Below are 22,472 nucleotides of genomic sequence, written 5' to 3'. Positions count from 1 at the left end.
GGGGTTAGGAAAAGTTGTTGAGGCTTGGCACCATGAAGAGAGCCTATGAGAGGCTATTGGTGAAACCTAGTTGCACACAGAAGACCCCAGTGTACTGGAGATGTCAGTGCCATGACCACCTACAACAGCAGTGACAGTGGAGTGGAGTCAACCAGAACCTTCAGTGTTACAGAGGGCAGAGCTGAAGAAGTGAAGCCAGCCCTTTGGAGGATCATGTGTGGATCTCAGACATTGAAGCTGCCTTGGAGACCCAAAGATGTTAAAGATGCCAGAGCCATGGGCTATCTGCTGAGGAAAGCTGCTAACAGGGAGTGGAACCAGCTCAGGAGAAAGAAATTTGTTGTAGTCAACAAAGATGAAAAAGGAGTTGAAGATCTGAAGACCACTTTGACATCAGACATGGAGATGGCAGAGTTTAAAGTTTGCCCAGCTGGTTGCCTGTCTTAATTCGGGGATAACAGTTAGGTGATTGGATGGGTCTTGGAAGAGACTTTGAACTTTGAACTTTTAACATTGTTGATACTGCTATAGACTATGGGGACTTTGGAAGTTGAACTTAATGCATTTTTTATTATGCTATGTTTAGGTGTGGCCTCCATAGACTCATGTGTTTGGACATGTCTATGGAGGCCAGGGAGTGGAATGTGATGGTTTGCATATGCTTGGCCCAGGGAGTGGCACTATTAGAAGGTGTGGCCTTGTTGGAGGAAGTGTGTCACTGTGGACGTGGGCTTCAAGACCCTCCTCCTAGCTTCCTGGGGATGCTCAGTCTGTTCCTGACTTCCTTTCCTTGATAATGGACTGAACCTCTGAACTTGTAAGCCAGCCCCTATTAAATGTTGTCCTTTATAAAGCTTGCATTGATCATGGTGTCTGTTCACAGCAATAAGACCCTAAGACAGAAAAGCAAACTCTAGGTTGGAAGTAGATCTGTCCATCTATCTTTGGTGGGAGATACTGTGTCTAGATCTCCCCTCTCCAAGCTCTCATAGAATGGATTCATCTGCACCAATGGTCTTAGATTTCCCTCCACTTGGAGTCTCTCTGTACACATGAGCTAAGATCAGCTTCACTTCTCTGCATACAGTGAATGCTTTCTTGTCCAAGTTTTTTTGTGGCTAATGAAAATATTTCAATTATTGTCAAGAATTTTACTCATAGCAAAAAACTCCAACAGGTAAACAGAGTCAAGTCTGATGCAGGTAAACAGAGTCAAGTCTGATGCAGGTAAACAGAGTCAAGTCTGATGCAGGTATGGTTTCTATGTCATGTTCCTGCCTCACCTGAAGCACGTGGGTATCAGGCCTACCGCACATGAGCTCGTGTTGATTATCTGGACAGCACAGAGCCTGGGCTCCCAAAATGTTAACAGTGACAGCATGTATGGCTTAGCAAGAGCTGGCTCTTCTGTAGCTCAGTGAGGTTGACATGTCCTGGTTCAGTGAGGTATTGAAGGGTTCCAGGAGTCCACAAGGGGCTGACATTTCCAGTGAATATTCATGCATTATAAGATCTGGCCATGATTCTAGAACTGGACAAAAGTTTAGGGTGCTGCTTGTCCTTCACAAGAGAAATGACCTACCCCCAATTCTTCATTTGTAAAAGCTAACTATTCTTAAAATTATCCCAACTATCATATGTGAACCATCAAATGGAACACATTGAGAAATGGCGATGTGTCCATCATCTTTCTAGCAGTGATATAAGGTCTACACTTCCAGTCTCTAAAGGTTATACTTCAGTCTCTAAGGGCTACACTTACAGCCTCTAAGGGCTACTCTTCCCATCTCTAAAGGCTATACTTCCGGTCACAGGGGGATAACTAAGCGTCAGCCATTGTGCACTGCCCCATAAACTTGCCAGAGCACACACTGAATGCTGGGAATGGAGCTGTGCATGGCTTGCAGGGCAGAACTCAGTGCAGTGAGAAGCAAGCCCGGTCATGAACTCTGTAACCCAGCACTGCTCAGTCTACAGCTGGCCGTGTAACATGGTGCCGCTTAGACCGTACCTCAGTTTCCTCTTCACCAGGAGAGATTATGGAATTCTTTTACGTGACTCCTTTGAGTGGGGACTAGAACAAGCTTTACCTATGCTAGAGTATACAGTAGGCCTTGTTTGAAGGTTTCCATGGGTGCTCATGAAATCAGATAAAATTCTTTTCTCTACTTACATAATTCCTACCCAAAAAGCAAACTGTATTATCACATATACACACAAATTAAGGAACTTTTACAATGTATCCCCAGAAATTACTTGGAAGTACTAACATTCTCCCCAGTTCCTTATAGAGAATGTCTTTTTAGTTGTATTAGGTCAGCTAAAAAATATATGTTCCTTGGTTTTCTAAGCTTTTGAAAAGCAACTAGAAACTGGAATTGAGAATCAGCATCCTTGCTTGGCTGCAATCTTAAGTCTATTTCCTAGTAATAGAACACTATGTTTCACACTGACGTCCCCAACTTGTTTAGGAAACACTCACTAAGCTGTTCCACTCCCCGTTTCTCTGCCCGTTTCATTGGCAACATAAAAGCTGTGGTTGGGTCTCGTCGTCTCTGGAGCCAGCCCCAGGTGCTCAGAGCACCTGTGTAATGCCAGCAGGTTTGAAAGCCTGCACAGCCCCGACAATGTCATATGGAGCCTTTCTTCTCCAACTGGTTACAGCACCCTGTGTGGTTGGCATTTTCCTGGGACTCTGAATTGCACAAGATGTCATGTTAGTAGACAGTGGGGAGTAGGAAGGCAGTGTGGGTGGGGGAATGAAGAAGTGAAAAAAACAACTTGGGGTGGCTGAGGTGGGCTGGAGGGAACATCATTCTCAGGCCATAAAATATAATGTTCTTCTGGGCGTTGCTGGTTAGGACTTGGGATTCCCCAGCCTTACAAGAACTGCATGCTTTGAAGATGCAGGGTGAGCAGGCAGAATAATCTAGAATCACTGAGGTTCCAGCATGGAGGGGTACAAGCCTCCAGCGTTAGCCTCTGCTGGTGGCTGCCAGATTTCACAGCCAGGCCTGCCATAGAGCAGGCTTGGGGAGAGAGACTATTTCCCTAAAGTGTATTGAGGGCATCACACCCATTGAAATGACTCAAAGCAAGCACTTTGGGGCCTTTGAAATCGGGGTGGTAATCTGCTGAGTCATCTGGAACCCAAGGGATATGAGACTGTGGGCTCCTCCTCCTCCTCACAGCCTGGAGTCCTGGCAGGGAGGGGAGGAGTCTTCATTCTTGCTGAGTGGATGTTGCTTCTGCACCTACAGACTGCCACCTCATTAGCACCTCATTAGCAGACACTGCACAAAACAATCCAGAGGGTGTTCTCGGGGCAAATGTATCCAATGGTTACAGCATCTTTATAGAAAATTTGGTCATTAAAAGTTTTTCAGGGCCTAAAGGTCCAACTTTCTCTGAGGGGGTTGAGGGACATCACATTTTAAGATAGTGTTCAGGGCTTGCCCCCTGGGTCACAGAGTTGTTGAATCTTTGCTGTCTCCACTAGAACACTGCTGTGCTTGCTCATTAGGGAAATGGGTAGATGAACAGAGAGGTTCAAGGCCAAGGGCAGAGTCCTGGACAAGTGCTCCTGAGCTCAGCTAGTTTTGAGAAAGGGCTGCAGGAAGCCAGCACCTGTGAACACACAACACATTTGTGTGACATTTAGGGCATGCATGGTATGGTCTCCAGTCCACTGGCTAATGGCATTGTTTCCTCAACAGGAAAACATTGTTGAGCTTCTCAATAGTCGCCTTGTTACATACTCCCTGCCATCAATAAATAAACCAGTGACCCACCGCCCAACTCCAAGTATTACGAATTACCATGTCTGTCCCCCAGAGTTTCCCCAAGGTAGCCTCACATCTAAGCCCTTAGAATGTAGCCAGCATTGACACTGAAGTTTCTAGGTCCTTGAAAATCTAGGCTTGTCCAGGGCACCAAGAGCATCGAGAAGTATCCATGTCACATGTCCACACTCTCTCAGCCACCAACATCCCTCAAGAACAGCAGTAATAATCACTCTGTGGCCTCTAACTAGCCAGGTGTCTATCCATGTAGTGAGTTTGCCTAATGGTTATACTATAATGTTAATTTGGGCCCCCAAAACTGTCCCAAAGATGAGTCCATATATAAGATATTGAGGGATCCTGTCCCCTGTTAATTCTGGTTGGTAAATAAAGATGATGCCACCAGCCAATAGCAGGGGAGAAGAGACACAGGCATGGTTTAGGTTTCCTGGGCTAGGGAAGAGGGAGGAAGAGAGAAAAAGAAGAAAAGAAGGAGAAAGAGAAGACAGCAGCACCATGGGTTAGAAAGGACATGCAAGAGAGAAGAAAGGAAAGTCGCCATGGGCTAGAGGCCAAGAGAACGTGGCCCCGAGGGCTGCCTAATTGGAACTAAAGGCAGGCCGGATGAAGCGTAGCGAGTAACAACTTGGGTTGTGGACAGGAAGGTGGATTCTAACAGCGTGGAGGGGAGGCGGCTGCCCAGCTACTGTGCTGCTTAAGGCATGTTAAAATATAAAGGCTGTGTGTCTTTCATCCAGAAACATAAATAGGTTAAGGCAGGAAGGAACCCTGCGCTGGGACTTCATATATTTTATACTACATGTCCACTTTCACGTACATACTCAGACTCCCTAAACCCCACGACCTGAGCTCGGCCCTGGCCATGATTTTCTCCAGATCATGCTGATGTAGAACCAGCCACTATGGGCCACTGTGAATCCAGCCATGGCAAGAATTCTTAACAGTCGCCCTGGAGCTCAGCCCATCATGCTAAAGTAGACCGGCAGCAGCTCACTGTCATAGTGGGAATCTGAAACAAATGCCTGTGGAAACCTCCAGGTATCCCTCACTCAGGATAGCCATGGTTGCACTGGGCATGTACTCTTGCCCAGAAGATGAAATACCTCACCCAGCTTCTTGGTGACATTGCAGCCTTTAGAGAAACAGCTTCCTGGAAGTTGCTTTTTAAAATGTGTCATGAAAAGGAGACACTGGGAAGAAAGTTGATCATTTGGACCTTAGCGATGTCCTATGTCCGTGATGAGACAGGGAGAGTGACCTTGTCATGAGTCTGGTGGCAGTGAAAGTGGCAGTTGGATGGGTAGTGAATACTGAAGCTGTAAATGCCATCCCTGCACACAGTGGTAAACTGAGGACCAAGTGACTGTGAGCAGTGTGGGCTGTAGAGACTCCTCCATGCAGGCTCAGTCCTTTCCCACAGCACGAGTTCAGTGTTCACCTGACATTGTATGAGACAGCCATACCTGGACACTGTGTTCCATTCCTAGAAACCAAGCCACAGAGCCTAGTAAACTCCCGTGGCTATGCATAGTGGTCAAGAGTTAACTTCCTGTCCTCATGAATATATTTGATAATGGAGACTAAATTCAGGTCCCTGTAGGCTCGTTGCTGTGTTTTTATACCAAGAACAAACTATTCTAAAGAGCAATGTGTATTTTATGCAGTGCGTGCCCAAATCATAACATTTTCTCACTTGAATTTCCCAGAAAACATATCTCAAGTTGGTTTTATTTGTTTAATGCGGTAGCTCTTTCTCCATCTGCAAATGCCAGTGCTGTGATATGCATTGTGAACTTTCTCTGTCGTTGGGAGTCCTGTTGCTTAAGAAACAGACTAGAGCCGTGAAATGTCACAGCACGTGCAAAGGCAGACCTGTGCCTCAGGGTTGGAAACCATCTGCAGAGGGAACCCCAGGCCTGCTGCCCTGGCTGCCTGTGCAATCCTGCTCTTCTTCTTAAAGCAGGTTTTCCAGAACAAATATTTTACCCCCAAATAGCACTGTTCTGCTAGCAGGGTGCCCCTCTACTGGCACCCCAATCTCCTGGGACTCTCTGCAGTCACTAGTGTTGACTTGGCTCCCCCCACCACCCCACCCCCAGTTAAGAGGAATTTCTCTTCAAAGGCATTTCCTATTATCTGTGCTAGGGTAACCCGAATAACGGGACTGTGGAACAGGGAAATGTTCCCATTGCTTGATGGTGAGAGAGTGATGAAGTCAGTGGAGGCCAGCAGCTGATGGAGAGCGTCTATGGTCACTGGGGGAGGGTGGGACTTGCCAGTGTTGAGCTTCTGTAGGAAAAGGGCAGCGGGCAGGAAATGGGAAGGGTGAGTAACTTTCCTCACATCCTGACTCCCTGGAAACCATCTGCTCTGCTGTGTGTACCACTCAGCAGTGTGTCCTTTCTGGAGACGAAGGTGTAGCCTCCTCCACAGGGTGACTAGCCGTGGGGTCTGTCCATTTCTATGTGAAGCATTATGGGAAAGCCCCTTGGACAGATGGAGACATTCAAGTCGTCGTGGACTTACAGCATGCGATGGCCACAGACTGGAAGGAGCAAAGTTGTCCCCAGCCCCAATGGGAGAAGGGAAGTGAGAGTGGATGAGTAAAAGCCCACGCAGCGCTGAGGGATGCGAGTTTGACTCTATTTTCCAAATGTCCCAAGGAGAAGGGAAATTGTGGGACCTGGGGAAAATCTACAGGTAGGGAAGGAGTTGAGAGAAAATCTGAGGCAAGAGCAAATTGGCTGGTGAACACCATTGTTCCTTAAAAGTCACTCACAGAGTAGCAAAGTCCTCTTTAGCTAGGGGACCAGAGGTATTGCTGAGAGTGGTGACATATACTCCCATGGAGCTAAGACCTTGCCTAAAGTGTTTATGTAAATGCAGAAATGCAAATGTATACAATATGCCAGTCTGCCCATGACAATGAGGTGGGCATATAAGGATATTTAGAGAGTCACTCATATAGAATTGAGAAGTATTGAAGAGAAAGCACAGGGGTGGTTGTGTCTCAGCTTGGCCCATGTAAAGTAAAAAAAAAATAAGCAGGGCTTGGGAATGTCTCTTGCCTGGTAGATTGCTTGCCTGTCTTGCAAGTCTGTGGGTCTATGCACAAACCAGGTGCAGTGGTGCCTGCCTGTAGGCCCAGCACATGGGAGGAGAAGGCAGGAAGAGCAGTCAGGATCGTTCCTTACTTTGTATTGAGTTTGAGGCTAGCCTGAGGTACAGGGAGCTCAATCGATCCATTCATGCATACGGACATAGCCTAGATGTAAAGTGTTTGCCCAGCCTGTATGAGGCCCCAGGTTCAATTCCTAGCACAGCACAAAAGTAAATATTCACAACAGTGGCCATTACTCCTTGTCTTGGAATAAGACTATCCCTGATACTGTATCAACTGTCAACTCCATGCAGCCTAGAATCCCCTGAAGTCTCAAAGGAGTAAATGTCTCCACCAGGGCCTGTCTGTGGGGAAGAGACTTGATTGTGAATGTGCCTGAGAGCTTTCAGACAGTCTTCCTCATGATTTCTGATTGCTTGCCTGCCCTGACTTCCTCAATGATGGGCTGTGACCTGGAAGTGTAACCCACATAAACCGTTTCCTCCCTTAAGTGGCTTCTGGACAGTGTTTTGTCACAGAGACAGAAGGGAAGCTAGAACAGGTGACACAAACAGATCAAGTCCTGCTGGAGAGGAGAAGAGGCCAGAAATGGCCATAGAGCAGAGCTGACGCCTTGGAAATCTTGAGGTTTATGCATAGTGGTGATAGGGAGAAACAGGCTTAGAGCTCCGGATTAATGGGGGGTTACCAATGGCAGGACAGAGCTCCTGGGGAGAGAGCACCCAGTGTCACTGAGAAGCCAAGACAGGAAGTATGTGGGGGATAGGGGCCACTGCCTTGCTTGTCTGTCCTGTGGGTCCCCTTCTCTCTGTGCTGTGAGAATGTTTCACAGCCAAAGATTCTTTTGTTGGGACCTGGCTCTGTGCCCTGAGCTTTGAAGCGTCCAGCACCTCACTGGTCTGTCTGTGTCTCAGTTACTTCATGTGTGTAGATGCTTGAACAGTCACTGAGCCCAGCCGCTACGGTGTCCTGGCGTGTCCAATGTGAAGACTGCCCCAGCCTGAGAACAGTGCTTGGCACATGATAGGCCATTGTACCTTCAGTGGAGTCTTGCTGCCTCTCCACCACATTGAGATACACCTCAAAACAGCAACTTTAAGATGATCATCTGATATCGGGAACATTTTTAGCAGAAATGTTGCTTTTTCTGAGCTTGAGTCCTCCAACAAAACACCATCTGTTTCAGTGCAGACTCAACAATTGCTAGAACTTTCTTTAGGATGGAGAGGAAAGTGATGTTCTGTGTTTGTGAGAATCTGTGAACTGCATCTTTAGCATTGCCAGTGGCTGGGGGTTTTATGGGAATGATAAATAAAATGCCTTCACTTTATAAGATCCTCAATTAACACCATCAAAATGTACACAAAACCAATGGTGATTTCACAAAATTTAGAGTATGCCTGAATATGTGAATTGTGTAAGAATTTGGAAAATGCTTGGGACTGGGTTAGATAATCTTTGGTCTCATAAGATTTCTCTTTAAGGTTCTAATAGGAAACATTTCCTGTTGAGTGGAGTGGCTTAGTGTTAAGATGCTGTCCTCCTGGGTCTGGAGAGAGGGCTCAGCAGGTAGGAGCACTGGCTCCTCTTCTAGGGGACCGGGGTTCAATTCTAAGCAGCTCACAAGTGTCAGGGGATCTGATACCCTCACACAGACATGAGTGCATGATCCTTCCCATCAGGGGTTTTTTTAATCTGCCTACTGCATTCATTCATTCATTCACTCACTCACTCATTCACTCATTCATTATTTCCTGTACTAACTCATTCAACTGGAGGATCCCAACTGAGTGAGAGGAAGCCCTGTGCAGTTTGCTTTTCCAATGTCTCTTGCACCCACTGGAGTGCTAGGCAATGACAGTTACTTTACCAGCCCTTGGGGACTCTAGCCTGCCTGCTTAGGGCATGGTTAAGCTGCACTTTCAGTTAAAGAAACATTTTTATACCCAAATGCAGCAGCTATTAAAACAATAAAAGCAGGAGAGTTCTCAAGTTTTGATGCTTTTTTTAGCCAAATAGCCATCTGCATGGGTTAAACTTTTCTAGTCTCTGTAGTCAGGGTCCTGACACAGGAAGCCACTTCAGGGAGCAAGGATTTATTCTGGTTCACAGGCTGAGAGGATGAGGTCCACCACTGCAGGAAGGGCGTGGCAGAGTGGCTCCGAGGAGGTGGGAGCATCTCAGTAGCATCAGGAAGCAGAGGTAGACCTTGGTCCCTCACGGCTTGCCTCCAGCAATCAACTTCCTTCAGCTAATCCGAGGCCTAACCATTCCACCAAGCAGCACCACCTGCCGGGGACAAGGCTCAAAGGCATGAAATTGTCTTATTCAAACCATCCCTTCACACATCTGAGGCTCCTTAAGAGCTGGCCCTGTGGGTGGTTTGGGGTCACCTGACCTATGTGCCCTCTCTTGCCCTTCCCACAGCCCACAGAAGGTGTTCACTATGCTGATCCAGAAGCTCAGGGGTTATTGACACACAGGACACAGGGCAAGTACTGGGACTGGGAAAGAGTGACTTCCCTGGGGGTGCCTGTGGTCCACTTGAGAGGGAAGTGAACTTCCTCACACCTGTGCTAGGTACCCTCTTCACAATAATTGCTTGAATTCCTTGCTGTGGGCTCCTGTCCATCCTGTCATCCTTACCACTCCACCCTGTTCCAAAACCCAGCTCCAAAACCCAGCCAGCACCTAGGCCTGGAACTCTTTGTTTTCTCCCTTAGCCTCTATGGTCTTGTCCTCCCTGATCCCTCCCAATCCCTCCCAATGTGTGCCTCGTTGGACTGACAGTGTTGCCCCAGCCAGGGCTTCAGCCATCTCTGCACTGTGACAGTAGCTGAGCTGACCACTGAACCTCCCACCCCAGTACTCTGTCTGACCTCGTGCTCGTTCTGGCTGATGCGCTGCATCCCACTGGGATTAGAGGCTGCTGAAGCTGGGAGGGCGTTCACTCTAGTCCCACTGCCTCCATTTGTATTCAGAATTACACCCTCTGAAAACACAGAAGTGACTATTCTTACCCAAAATGCTGGAGACACGAATGGCTGGAAGTTTCAAAGTATCTGGATCATTGTACCTGAGGGCTTTAAGTGACTCTGAGGGGGTCAGGGGGTGTCTGAATCATGAAAGGAATTCTGAGTCTTACTGGGCAGGCACCTTTCAATGAAATCCCATCGGAGAAGCCAGGGAGCCCAGATGCTGGTGACTAGGACCGAGCAGGTGGCTGACTGGGATCAGTAGTCACTGGAATACCCTGGGTCCCTGAAGGTGGCCCACCACATAAATCTTCCTCCAGCCTTCCAAGAAGCCCTTCTGCCTGATGCATCCAGGGGCCTGACCATGGTGTTCCTTCCTGGTTCTTGCCAAGGTCTCACAGGGTACAGACCTCCAGTCTCAGTACCCTCTGCTCTTCAGTAACCCTGGGAGTGGACGGGTTCCGGGATTGAGTATCTGAATCCACACAAGTCCTGACTACCATGTGAAGTCCCTGAGAGGGCCGATGTGAAGCAGGGAACAGCAGCCACTCACCAGTAACAGTGGGTCTGTGCCATCCCTACAGAGGCATGAGGGAAGTCAGCACTCTGGGCAGTTTACTTCAAACAATCTCCCACCCGGCTTTCCAAAGCAACCCGTCTGCTCTAGGGCGTGATCCCACCGTCTCACCCCTTGGTATATGTCCTCATGGCTCCCAGTGTTGACTGAAATTGGAAAGTGTGACTATGCCTGGGCCTAGGCACAGAGCTGATGGCCTCCAGACTGGGCCGCTCAGCCTGGGGCTCTATCTGTTCCACTAAAACTGACCTGAGGTAACTGCCAGGCTCCAGTCAGTAGTTATATCCTTTCAGAGAACTTACTCCTGTCCCCAGAGTTTGAAAGCCACCAGTATGGTGTAACTCTTGCACATGCACACTAACAGGCTCACATGTGACAAGATATGTGCATGTGTGTGTTACATACATGTGCATTTACCCATACATTAATATATACACGTGCATGCACACATACTCGGGTCATGCTCAAGGTTACATGTGCTCTGAGTCATTCCATCTGATACCTCACCTTATCCATCCAGTAAGGTCTCCTTCCTGTGGATCTGATGTCCTTTTCTGTGACTTCGAAGCCATCTTTTCTGTGTCCTGTCTTCCCTGCCCCTTCAGAAACTTACAAATGGATTCTTGCTTGGGATTTGCTTTGGATGTCCAACCTTTGAAGAAAGTCTACCCAGGTGGGCCTCCTTTCAAGTTTCCATGTGCCTGGTGTCTGTTTGCTTCAAGCCAGAAGCCTGTGAGCTTTCTGCGTCTCCCCAGGGAGCAGCACAGCAGAAAGGAAGGCTGAACAAACGCTACCTGGGTTTGGAGAACAAAGTTCCTGGCTCCCTGAAACCAGCAATTACACCTCCAAAGGTTTTGAGCGTAAGGATCAACTCTGGAATTGAGGCTCAGAAAAAAATGTTTGGTAGCCCTGAAACTCTTTAAGAGGACTCTGGAAACATTAGCATACACTCACAACTCACAGGTGAATAGAACACAAATACCACAAAGGGTAGTTTATATATAAAAACCTATGGAAGTAAACCATACAGAGCTGAGGTGTTAATGTCAAACTCGAAGGGCAAAGGCTGGGAAGTCAGACAATGCAATGCACCCAGGTTGGCTGAAGGCAGATTCATAACAAGCAAACGAGACCTGAGCCGTGACGTCCACTTAAAAGTCGGAATTGTTGTGACTTTTTTAAAAGAAGGAAAACTGACATTTTGCTACAGGACAAGGGACTCAGGATAACTTGGCAATGAGACCACAGTCTCTGCTTTGCACATCGAAGCCCAGAGCTTGCCAAATGGACTATGAGGCTTACTTTACAGACAGTGAAACTGAGAGCTGGTAGCTTGCCAAATGTCACACATGGAGGGAGTGCTAGAACGAGGATCTAACAGTGAGTCAGTTGGATTCTGCAACTCCTCCCCATCCAGTGCATGTGCTCATGTGTAAGCATACACACACGTGTGCACCACGCAGCCTAAAAATTCCATGTGTAAGCCCACAGAGCATCTGGTCATGGCTCCCAGACTACAGCAGTCTATTTCAAGCCTTTACTTGGGGTTACATTTCAAAGCTAACTCCAGCGCTATCAAGAAAAATCACTGGGGACACAAGTACATCACACTCCTTCTCCAGGCTCCTCCTTCCCGTCTTCCTTTCCTAAGCTGGGCTGGAAGATGTTCAGGACCTGATTTGTCCCAGCAGCCAGCACTGTCCCCACTCCTGGGACACAGCCACATGCATCTGCTGGGCCCCACACCGTATATTGGTTGGGAGTGACTGTTCTCCCCAGGACATTGGACACCATCTGGATAAGTGCACTGCCTTACCTGGCACCTAGTGTAATGGAGTCGGATGGGATGTTTATACCACTCTGACAGAATAACCTAGGGTAGACTTATCACACTCAGGCGTCACTAACACCAATGAAACCACCACACACTTGCACCCTATAGCGTCCACATCATAGTTCCAGGCTCCCAAGGGTGGCCTCACTTGATCAGCCCAGTGCCCAGCACATTAAATGAATGAGGCCACAGGGCAAACTGACGGTGACTCTGACAACTGAAGGACAGTGTGCAGGAGGGTACAAAGGGAACTGTGCAAAGTCAAACAAGGCCAGTCTTTGGATTCACCTATTAGCCTGTTGGCCACAGGGGGATGTCTTCCTGTTTAATCATTTGGCCTTCCCCCGCCCCCTGCTACCGAAATCCAGGACTCAGTAAAGTATTATCAGTGTGAGTCTAAGTCTCTTAGCCTGACTCCCAGAACCCAAGTGGAAAAGCATGGTGGTGCTTGCTTATAACCCTAGTACTGAGGAGACAAAGACAGGAGGATCCCTGGACTCACCAGCCAGGCAGCCTAGCCTAATCATCGAGTTTCAGATAAAGGGAGAAATGGTGTATCAAAATACGCAGTGGATCACACCTGGAGAATGACACCTGAATTTGCCCTCTGCCCTCCACACAGGAGCCCACACACCCAGGTAAACACACACACACACACACACACACACACACACACACACACACACACACACCACTACATCATACCACACCTATATGTTTTAAAGCCTGTGGCAAAGCCAGATCAAACCAAAAGCAGGTACAAGTTTTTGTTTCACAGGGGAAGTCCAGCTCCTGTGTTCTTGTTAACACTCTTCTTATTCAGTGTTGGTCTAAGCCCCTAAAGGTTGGGGAGGCAAATACTATGTTCCCACAGTCCTTAACAGCCTGTAGCTCTGGAGAGAGAGCATCGGGAATGTCACAGACTCCAAAGGATGATGCCAAGCTCTGGTAGTGAAGGGGGAAGTGTGTCACATCTGAGTCTTTTCTCATGAAAATACAAGTAGGTAGTTGAGAAGAAGTGAGAGTTAACCAAAAGAGACTAGCCTCTGGTTATTAAATGGAAACAGACAGGGGCAGTGGGCACTCTGAGAGTAAGACAGACAGACAGACAGACAAATGTTAATTGTCTCTCTCACACCGTTCTCAGCCTCTCCAATTCCTGTTCTTGTCCCAGTGACTCTGTAACAAGTGCTTAGTTTGCATTCTTATCGCTGCCACAAAAGTTTCGACAAAAGAAATTTAAGGGATATTTGGGTTTGTTTCAGCTCACAGACCCAGGGTAAGGTTTACAACCACAGGGAAATCCTGTCAGCAGGAACGAGGGCTGCAGCCTTACCTTCCATCCTTTGTCAGGAAGCAGGGACAGATAAGGTCTGGGTGCTCAGCTGGTTTCCTGCTCTTACTCAGTCTGGGACCCCAGTTCATGGGATGTTGCCAGCCCCTTTCAGGGTGAGTCTTAGCACAGAGTCTGGAAGCTCCTGTATGAGTCAGCAGTGGCCACAGGACAAATGAGAGCAGGGTCTCCTCTCCCGGACTCCTGGTGCTACAGGACACACCAGTGGAAACAAATCAGCCACCTGGCAGGACTGGAAAAAGTAGTGCTGATTCCAATATCTGGTCTTCCTGTGTGTGATCGAGAAGTGGCCAGTCTGGAGAGGGTAGCAGTGTGGCTCACTGCAGGACCCATGCCTGGGGACTGCTGGGCGCTGAGAGCCTGTCACTGGCTCTGACTGGGGAGAAGGCACTGAGCTGCTGACTCCTGGCAGCCCCTCTCTGACCATCAAATTGACATCGCCCTGGACTCTTGCTCATGATTCTCCCAGGAAGGAGAAAAAAGAAGCAAAGGGCCGCTTGTTCCTCTACGGTTTGTTGGTTGTATCTTCTAACAGTTGGGACTTTCACAAACAGGCAAAGTTTATGTTCATGAAAAAAGCCAGAGTATTCCAAAATTACTGCAAGCCTGCTTGTCTGGGTCCTTTAACTCAGAACTCTCTGTCGGAACATCAATTGTCCATCTGTGCAGAGGAACTAAAGAGATGGCTAAAATATTCACATTGTCCAAAACTATCTGTCCTCGCTGTGTACACAAATCAACTTCCTTGCACAAATACCTGTATCTGACACCAACGCTTTGGGTTTGACCTGTGTAAGTTTTAAGGCTCAGTGGCCCCTGCCACCCTTCATAAAAGTACAAGACTATATAATTAAGCATAGGGCTCATACCCTGGCAAGACTCGGGGACATTACTACAGTCATCAAGTAGCTAATTCCTTCCCTCTCCTCAAGTTCTTTCTCCCTTTGAAAGCTCACTGGGTCTGACTGGAAGCCTTTATAAAGGGTGTCAAATGTCGTGATAGCAGAGAGATGAGCAGGCCAGGGGCCATTGGATGCACATAGCATTCCTCCCGGAGTTTCTCCCTTGTGAATGAGAAGAGTCCCATTGGACAGTAAGTGCAAGCTCTGAATTCATACCTGCAAGCTGCTTCTCCACCCCAGGTTCCTGGGGTCTGGCACTATCGGCCATTGATTCAGAAGCCAGTTCAGAGCCTCCCACTTGGTTTACCAGAGAAAGCTAGACAAGCTACAAGCTGCAAGCTGCCAGCCTCTGGTCCCGTAGCCTGGGTCGATGCCACCCTCTCTGTATATGGTGGAGCGGGGCTGTGGTGTAGTATGGAGGCCGGATTCCAGTTCAAGGCCCAGTACAAGCACACTGAGACACGAGTGTAGCATCCTGGGAGTGCAGACAGCCTGTGCAATCACGATGAAACCACAAGAAGTAGCGAGCACCTGAATGAAGGTATTGGCTGGCTGTTAGAAGGCAGCCGTATTTGATGGGGGTCTTTGTTGCTCAAAGAGAGACCTGTGCCCCAGGGAAGCATGAGCCTGGTTAGGAAGTGAGCACAAGTGTCTTCAGGCCAAGGAGACAATTCAGGTGAACTGCCTTTTAAGAAGCCAGAAGCCTAAGAGCTTCCACAGGCTGTCCAGTAAGAGCCCACTGTCACTCCAACTGCTGGTGACAACAAGCTCTTAGATATATGTTCATTTTGTTTGTGATACCTCCTTTCCCACTCCTCGTGGTCTAGCAGGTCCACGGCTCAGCCTTCCTTCAGGCTGCATGTGGCTGAGAATGGCTATGAATTTGACCCAACATGAAAGTGTAAAACCCCTAAAAATATTGTAAGGGTTTTTCGTTGTTGTTGTTGTTGTTGTTTTAACTTTCTTTGTCACTCAGTTATGTGGTTTTCAAGAGTGAACTTTGTAAATGAGACCATCTTGTCACAATATCAAATGGTTGGACACACCTCACTTCTTCTCAGCGTTGTCTCAGCTGCCTTAAGATGAACAAGGTCCTTCCTCTTGTCCATTGCAGGACCCAGTCTTCAGTTCTTCAGAACACACACAGTTTTTTGTGGATGTGGCCCTGACCTCTGACCCCTACCTGCCTCCTAACCTATATAATGCATAAAAACGCAGAAGTCCAGTAATTGTTCCCAAGCGGACTTTAAACTTTATTTATTTTTTTATGGATTTATTTATTGTATATGATTACACTGTAGCTCTCTTCACACACACCAGAAGAGGGCATCAGATCTCATTACAGATGGTTGTGAGCCACCATGTGGTTGCTGGGATTTGAACTCAGGACCTCTGGAAGAGCAGTCAGTGCTCTTAACCAGTGAGTCATCTCTCCAGCCCTAAACTTTACTTTTTAATTGCACTGTGAACACATCATATACGTATCTATATATAAGTGTATTTATTTCCATGATGATCACAGAAGACCCAGAAGTTATACTTGAAGTGTGAAGTTCCCGTGAGAATGCTGTTTGCTTCTGTCTGATCTGATGCTGTTCTCCTAAGGGATCCTTCAACTGTATCTTAAGGATGGAGGCAGACCAGACCGCCTTCCAGTCTCACAAATGGAACCAGTTTGAACAAAGCAAAGTCTGCCCTGCACCCTAAATGGTTTACAGTCCCTGGCTCCACAACGTGCCCTCCACCAAAGCCCCACGTCTGACCTATGACAGTGCCCACCCTTACTTGTGGTCAAAACATCTTGATTCAAACATCAAAAATGACCTACCGCCCTATGTGCCTTTGACAACCCTATTAGGAGACAAAGATCTCTGCTGCTGCGCCTCTAACCTGCTGTCTCTTTCCATTCTCACACAGGGACGGATCTGCAGAAAAGCCGGCAAGTCAAAAAAGTCCTTCAGCCGCAAGGAAGCTGAAGCAACCTTTAAGAGTTTGGTGAAGACACATGAGAAATACGGCTGGGTCACCCCGCCCGTGTCTGACGGCTGATGCCTGCACGTGCCCCAGACACTCGAGCCGCCCGTCCACACTCCACCCTGCCATCTCCTCCACCGCTGTGCATCTTCTACCCTTTTCTACTCCAGCCAGAACTGTGTTCTGAATGCAAAGGACTCACTTAAGTTATTTATGAACTGACGTGTTTACGGAGAGAAAGAGCAAACTGTTCGGGGATTGTGTTTCCATAATAAATGACCGTCTCTAAGTCACTTTAGAACAAATGCGGAGATGATGACGTTTCCCAGCCCGCCCCCTCTACCCACCTATCGAATTGCCCTTGCTTCTTTCCTCCAAGACAGCAGCCCCGAGCAGCCCCAGGGAACTCAATGCCCCGCCCACTTCATTTCCATATACAAGGGGGCTGTTCCCAAGTCTGGAGCGCCGCAAGCCACCGGGCCGCCGGTCTGTGTTTGCTGAGATCTCTATTTGTTTCTCTTCCTGGCAGGTCGACATAACTTGAAGACATCTCATTCTCTCTGTGGCCTGTGGTCCTCTGTGATGACATTTAGACCTCACGAAAACACAAATCTAACATTGCCAGGTTTTAGTGCTGACTTAAAACTACAACTGCCCACTTGATTAAAATGTGCTCCCATGCTTAACTTGTTCTGTGCTGCTGTTCAAAAATAAATCAGTGCCATTTGATGAGAGGCAGGGGGTGCTGCGCCACCAGGGGGGTTCAGGACATAAGGTGCCCCTCCCTGGGTGCTCAGATCAGTGGACGGCCAAAGGGAACAGTCTCTTCAGACATTAGAGAATGCTCCAGCAGCCACGCTTCTGTGTCTGTCTCCTCTCAGCCAGCAGAAGACAATTTCCCCTTTGCCGATGTTGTCAGACTCACTTTATCTTCTGTGCTAGTGACAGGAGACGCCAGAACTGCCAAAGGACACCAGGTGACACAAGGGGACTTGCATGACCCGGTCTGTTACTTCACCCACTAGTCACTTGTGTGTCCCTGACTTGAGGCAAGAGCACCCTCGCTGTGGTGTGACCTCCCTGTTATTTAATCTCCCCACACTTTCATTTTACTCTTCTGTTAAATCACCTAGAACTTTCTAAGAAACTCCATGAAATGAGGAGATAATGTTTATGACAACATGCAGAAAGAGGTAAAAAAAAAAGAATGTTCATTCCAAGTGGAAAATCTTATTGGAGACATTTTAAATAAAACCATGCATACCTGACACCCAGACTTGAGAATCAATCATGGTGGGCTAGGCTTCTACTGGAAGTCTGTCTCTTTCTTCTTAACTTCCTTCCTTCCTTCCTTTCTTCCAGTCCGTCTGTCTGTCTATATATCTTTTTTCCTTTATTTTTTAATAAATGTAGATGGTTTGCCTGCATGTATGTCTGTGGACCACATGCATGCCTGGTGCCTTCAGAAACCATTACAGGGCATCGAATCTTCTGGAACTGGGATCACAGATGTTTGTGAGCCACCATGCAGGTGCTGAGAATCGAATCCAGATCCCCTGGAAGAGCATCTGGTGCTATTAACTACAGACCCAACTCCCCAGCCCCACTGGAAATATTTCATCTGCATTTGAAGTGTTAATAATTCAGGCAGGGCCGACACCAACACACACATGTCACGGGAAGCATGTTACAGGCGGGAGCCCACACTCTTACAAACACCTGGTGGACTGAAGCTGACTAGAACCTACCAGAAAGCACAGCTGGCCATGCTCAAATGTTGGTTTTCTGCTATGAAGGGAAAGCTGGCTTCTTGGCTAACTCCGTGCAATTACTTGGGCAGTGGAGGCTTCTCCTTGTTCAAGGATGTTTAGGGACCCAGAAAACCTCACCTCAAAGGACAAGGGGTCTTCCAAGTGTGTGTGGAGGCCAACCAAGTATAGCCAGTCACTTCTTATCACTGTTTCTTTTGAGACAGGGTCTAGTGTATTCCTAGCTGGCCTCAGTCTCGTTACGTAGCTGAGCTGGTCTCGATCTCCCAATCTTCCTGCCTCCACTCCCAAGTGCTAGGACTGTAGACACGCACCACTTTGCCCAGTGCATTCAGAGCTGGGGCTTGGACACCGTTTCCTGGATGCTAGGCAAGCACTGTACCAACTCAGCTACATTTCCAGCCTCTGATACTTTCTTACTCTCCCCAGATACACACAAAGCAGCTGCTAGGCTCAAAGGACAAGATATTAAAAAGAATTTGCCCATTCAAGTTCCCCCAATGCAGTCATCGACCACCAAACTGGATGGCAGTAAGCATGTGCAGTTCTCTGTCCTGAGTACTGACTGGCCTTTGTATCTGCGGCTGTCGGCTGTTCCAATGTGCCTTCAGCTTTGGACCTTGAGAACTCAGGACACAAACTTCCTCAGATATCTAGGGGGGCCAATCTCTAGGTAATCTCCTATAGCAACCAACACATTCAGGAGAAAAGAGGATGCAGGTGCATTTTATCTGCTAGCGGAGGGAAGAACTTTTCTCTCGTTATTCCAGGGTGGGCTTTACCAGAAGTACAGCCAGAAGACTTGGTATCGCTCCAGTGGCCCTGTGACTGCCATCCACCAAGAGGGAAGGCGTTACACCACATTTTACTCTTTCTAGTGCCTGGAGTTTAGTTTATTTTGCACGGTATTTCTATTATTTTGCATACATGTGTGGAACAAATCAATTATTTGCTTTAAGAAATGCAATTTTCAGCTAGAGGGATGGTTCGGTCTCCTGACTGCCTGCAAGTTGGAAGACCTCATCCAGATCTTCAGAGCCTATGTGAAAAGCCACGTGTGGTAGTGTGTGCCTATAACTACAGCCTAGGAGGGAGTGGAGGTGACACAGAAGATCCCCGGGGCTCAGTGGCCAGCCAGTGTAGCCAATTAATCATTGAACTTTGTGTTCACCGAGAGACCTGTCACAAAACAATGAGGTGAACATCAACCAAGAGCAGACACCAAACACTGGGCTCTGGACTCCACATGAGTGTGCAATGCCACACGCGCCAAAAGGAGTTTTTAAATAAAAATTTTAAAAGGTTGAATGAAATGGGTGATTTCTAAAAATTTTAAAAGCAATAGGGGAGCCCTTAAAACACAAATATTGCTATGGCTCTGTCAACCAGAAGCCACCTTCCCTATGGACTGTACCATGGCAGACCAGTATAGATGCACCATGCCTACTACATGCCAACCACACGGCTGTGTCCTGGTTGGTCCTCACAGGGCCCTTCCTAAGGTCATGTCTGTTCCAGAGCCCAGTGTGAGGAGAAAGCTCACTCCAGACCTAGAGTGCTCCTCGAATCTCATTTCCACAAAGCTAAGAAATCTATCTCCCTTCAGGCAAAAGTAGGTAACTGGACAGTGGGCAGAAACTCTCATCTCCCGTCATCTACCCTTACCAGCTAGAAGTCAAATCAAGCCAGAGGTCACAAAGCCACGAGAACAAAACACAGAGACAAGTGAGCTTCCTCACAGGGAAGAACCCCTTCTGCGGCAAAGCATCCTGAATACCCACCACAGCCTGCAGACACCATTCTGGGACCTCGAGTAATCCATCAGGTAACTTTGTAGAAGATGAAGGGTCGCTGGCTAAGAACACCCTGAGTAAGCCCTGTTTCTACACCAACCACCACTCCAGCTACACAGGTGATAGTCCTGTAAGAGCCATGTTCATAAACGTTCATCATTTTATGATCCAAACTTTAGCTCTCAATTGTTCAGTTTCCATGTGCACACTATCTATAAAATTGGACCTCACTGCTGTTGGAGAAACAAGCCTATAAACCAGTGAAAAATACCTTGGGTTGCAAGAGGAAAACCCCATCTATTCATGTAATTCTGATGGGTTCATTCACTGGCCTCAACCTGGGTTTTCATTGGATGCAATCTCTTAACTAGATACGTGCCATGTTGACACAAAGGTTGGAAAGGCAGCACTTTTGAGACCAAAGACTATCATGTGCACTTGAACGACCCATGTCACTGCATTTGGTAAGTTTATCGTGCAGTGACATGCTGTAAACAGAACACGATTAGCAAGCACGGTAATTAAATTATAACTACCCTATGCTCCCATTCCTTCATTTACAGCCAATCCTGTGCATCAAATCAGACCCGGTGCCTCTCCGTGACATCAGTGTCCTCTCACACATGGGGCAAATGGGAGTCTGAGAGCATGAGGGTAATTCATAAAAAGAAGTAAAGCTGTCGCAGATCACATCACTCAAGTTTTCATCATTTGTCCAAGCCAGACACTTCCTCAACAGGAGGCTTTGATTGAGAATGTGGCTAAGTGAAGGAGAGAAGGCTATGCCTACTCCCATCAATACTGGGGTCCATATCCTCACTGCCCCCATACTGGGTGCTCATGGTTCCTGGCTCTTCTCATTCAAGGACCCATTTATAGGCCTCATCTCAGAGGAAGGACACAACTCAATCCGACTGCCCAGCACCCATGGAAGCCGCCCTGTGTGTAGAAATTACACGTCAGCATGTTAGCCGAGCCCTTCTGAGGGTGTGAAGAATTTTAGTGGAATTAGCTCTGTGGGAACCTAGGAATCATGTGCCAACCGTGTGAATGCACAGAATCCCCTTGATGCACTCAACGGAGAAGGAGCCAAGGCCAGAGAATAAGTGACTTAGACTGGCCAAGCCGAGACCATCCTGCATGGCTTTCCATAACTTTGTGGTGCTTCTCATGAGACAGTTCACATGGCACATACTTTTCTTCTAACATTAGACAATGCAGCACCAGTCCTCCATGGTGTCTGGGAAACACCCAGGTTAATCTGCTCCAATCTAAAGCAGTAGGTATGTGGATGGAGCCTCCACAACTGCGGCTTTGGAAAGCCACTGTGACTGGCTTGTAATCATGGTTATTTACTTACTTACTTACTTACTTACTTACTTACTTACTTACTTACTTGCTTACTTACTTGTCCAAGATCTAGAGGCATTATTTAGAGATTTATTATCTAGATTTATTATTATCTGTTATTATAATCTATTAACTATTATTATCTATTATTATTTATTATTATCTAGAGATTTACCTACTTATTTTTTACTATGTTCTGCCTCACTGTTTTTACAGCCTTTTGTTTACATGGTATTAGCTATCATTAAACCCTAGGACCCATCTGACCCCCAACATGTGACTGATGAACTAGGAAAGCCAAAAAGTGTTGGCACTTGGGAAAGCAATGAGTGAGGCTTGCTTGCTTCTTTTGAGCAAACATGGGAGCTAAATGTGCTGATCAAACAGATGAAATTGGAGCCTTCAACAAACCAGGAGGAGGCAAGATTGTAGTCCAGGTTGCAGCAATCTATTCAAAAGCAGAATGGACTGGGGGGTGTTCCGGATGGTTTTGTGTCAACCTGACACAAGCTAAAGTCGTAAAAGAGGAGAGAACCTCAATTTAAAAAGTATCTCCGCATGTTCAGGCTACACACAGCCTGTAAGATATTTTCTTAATTAGGGATTGATAAGGGAAGGGAAGGTCCATTGTGGGTGGAGCCATCCCTGGGTTGGTGTTCCTAGGTTCCATTTAAAAAAGCAGGCTGAACAAGTCACGAGGAGCACCCCTTTATGGCCTTTGCATCAGCTCCTGCCTCCAGGTTCCTGCCCTGCTTGAGTTCCTGTCCTGAATTCCTTTGGCGATGAACAGCAAATGTGAAAGTGTAAACCAAATAAATCCTTTCCTTCCCAACTTGCTTTTTGGTCATGATGTTTTACTACAATAGTAACCCTAAGTAGGACAGGGGTCAAGCCTAATGGGTCTCCAAGGAATGCACAGTTAGAAGTAGAGCCCTTTGCCAGTTCCCAGGAAGAGGTAGGATGGCCCCACTTGGTAGACCTGCAGCCATTTTGTGCCTCTAGATCTTGGCAATGACTGGT

General features: G+C 47.4%; 1 protein-coding gene across 1 annotated transcript in view; it reads left to right on the top strand.

Moving 5' to 3' along the window:
* Positions 1 to 17,808, top strand: part of Ube2ql1 (ubiquitin conjugating enzyme E2 Q family like 1) — a 40,772-nt gene extending 22,964 nt beyond the window's left edge. The window contains 1 exon segment of the mRNA XM_032894829.1: positions 16,484 to 17,808. Coding sequence (XP_032750720.1) covers positions 16,484 to 16,615 — 132 coding nt within the window. The 3' untranslated portion in view covers positions 16,616 to 17,808.
* Positions 17,809 to 22,472: the final 4,664 nt, after the last annotated feature.

The sequence above is a fragment of the Rattus rattus genome, chromosome 2 (genome assembly GCF_011064425.1).
Source record: "Rattus rattus isolate New Zealand chromosome 2, Rrattus_CSIRO_v1, whole genome shotgun sequence".
In the NCBI taxonomy this organism is placed as follows: Eukaryota; Metazoa; Chordata; class Mammalia; order Rodentia; family Muridae; genus Rattus; species Rattus rattus.
Note: the sequence above shows the minus strand (reverse complement) of the source record. Positions and strands in the feature narration are given on the sequence as shown.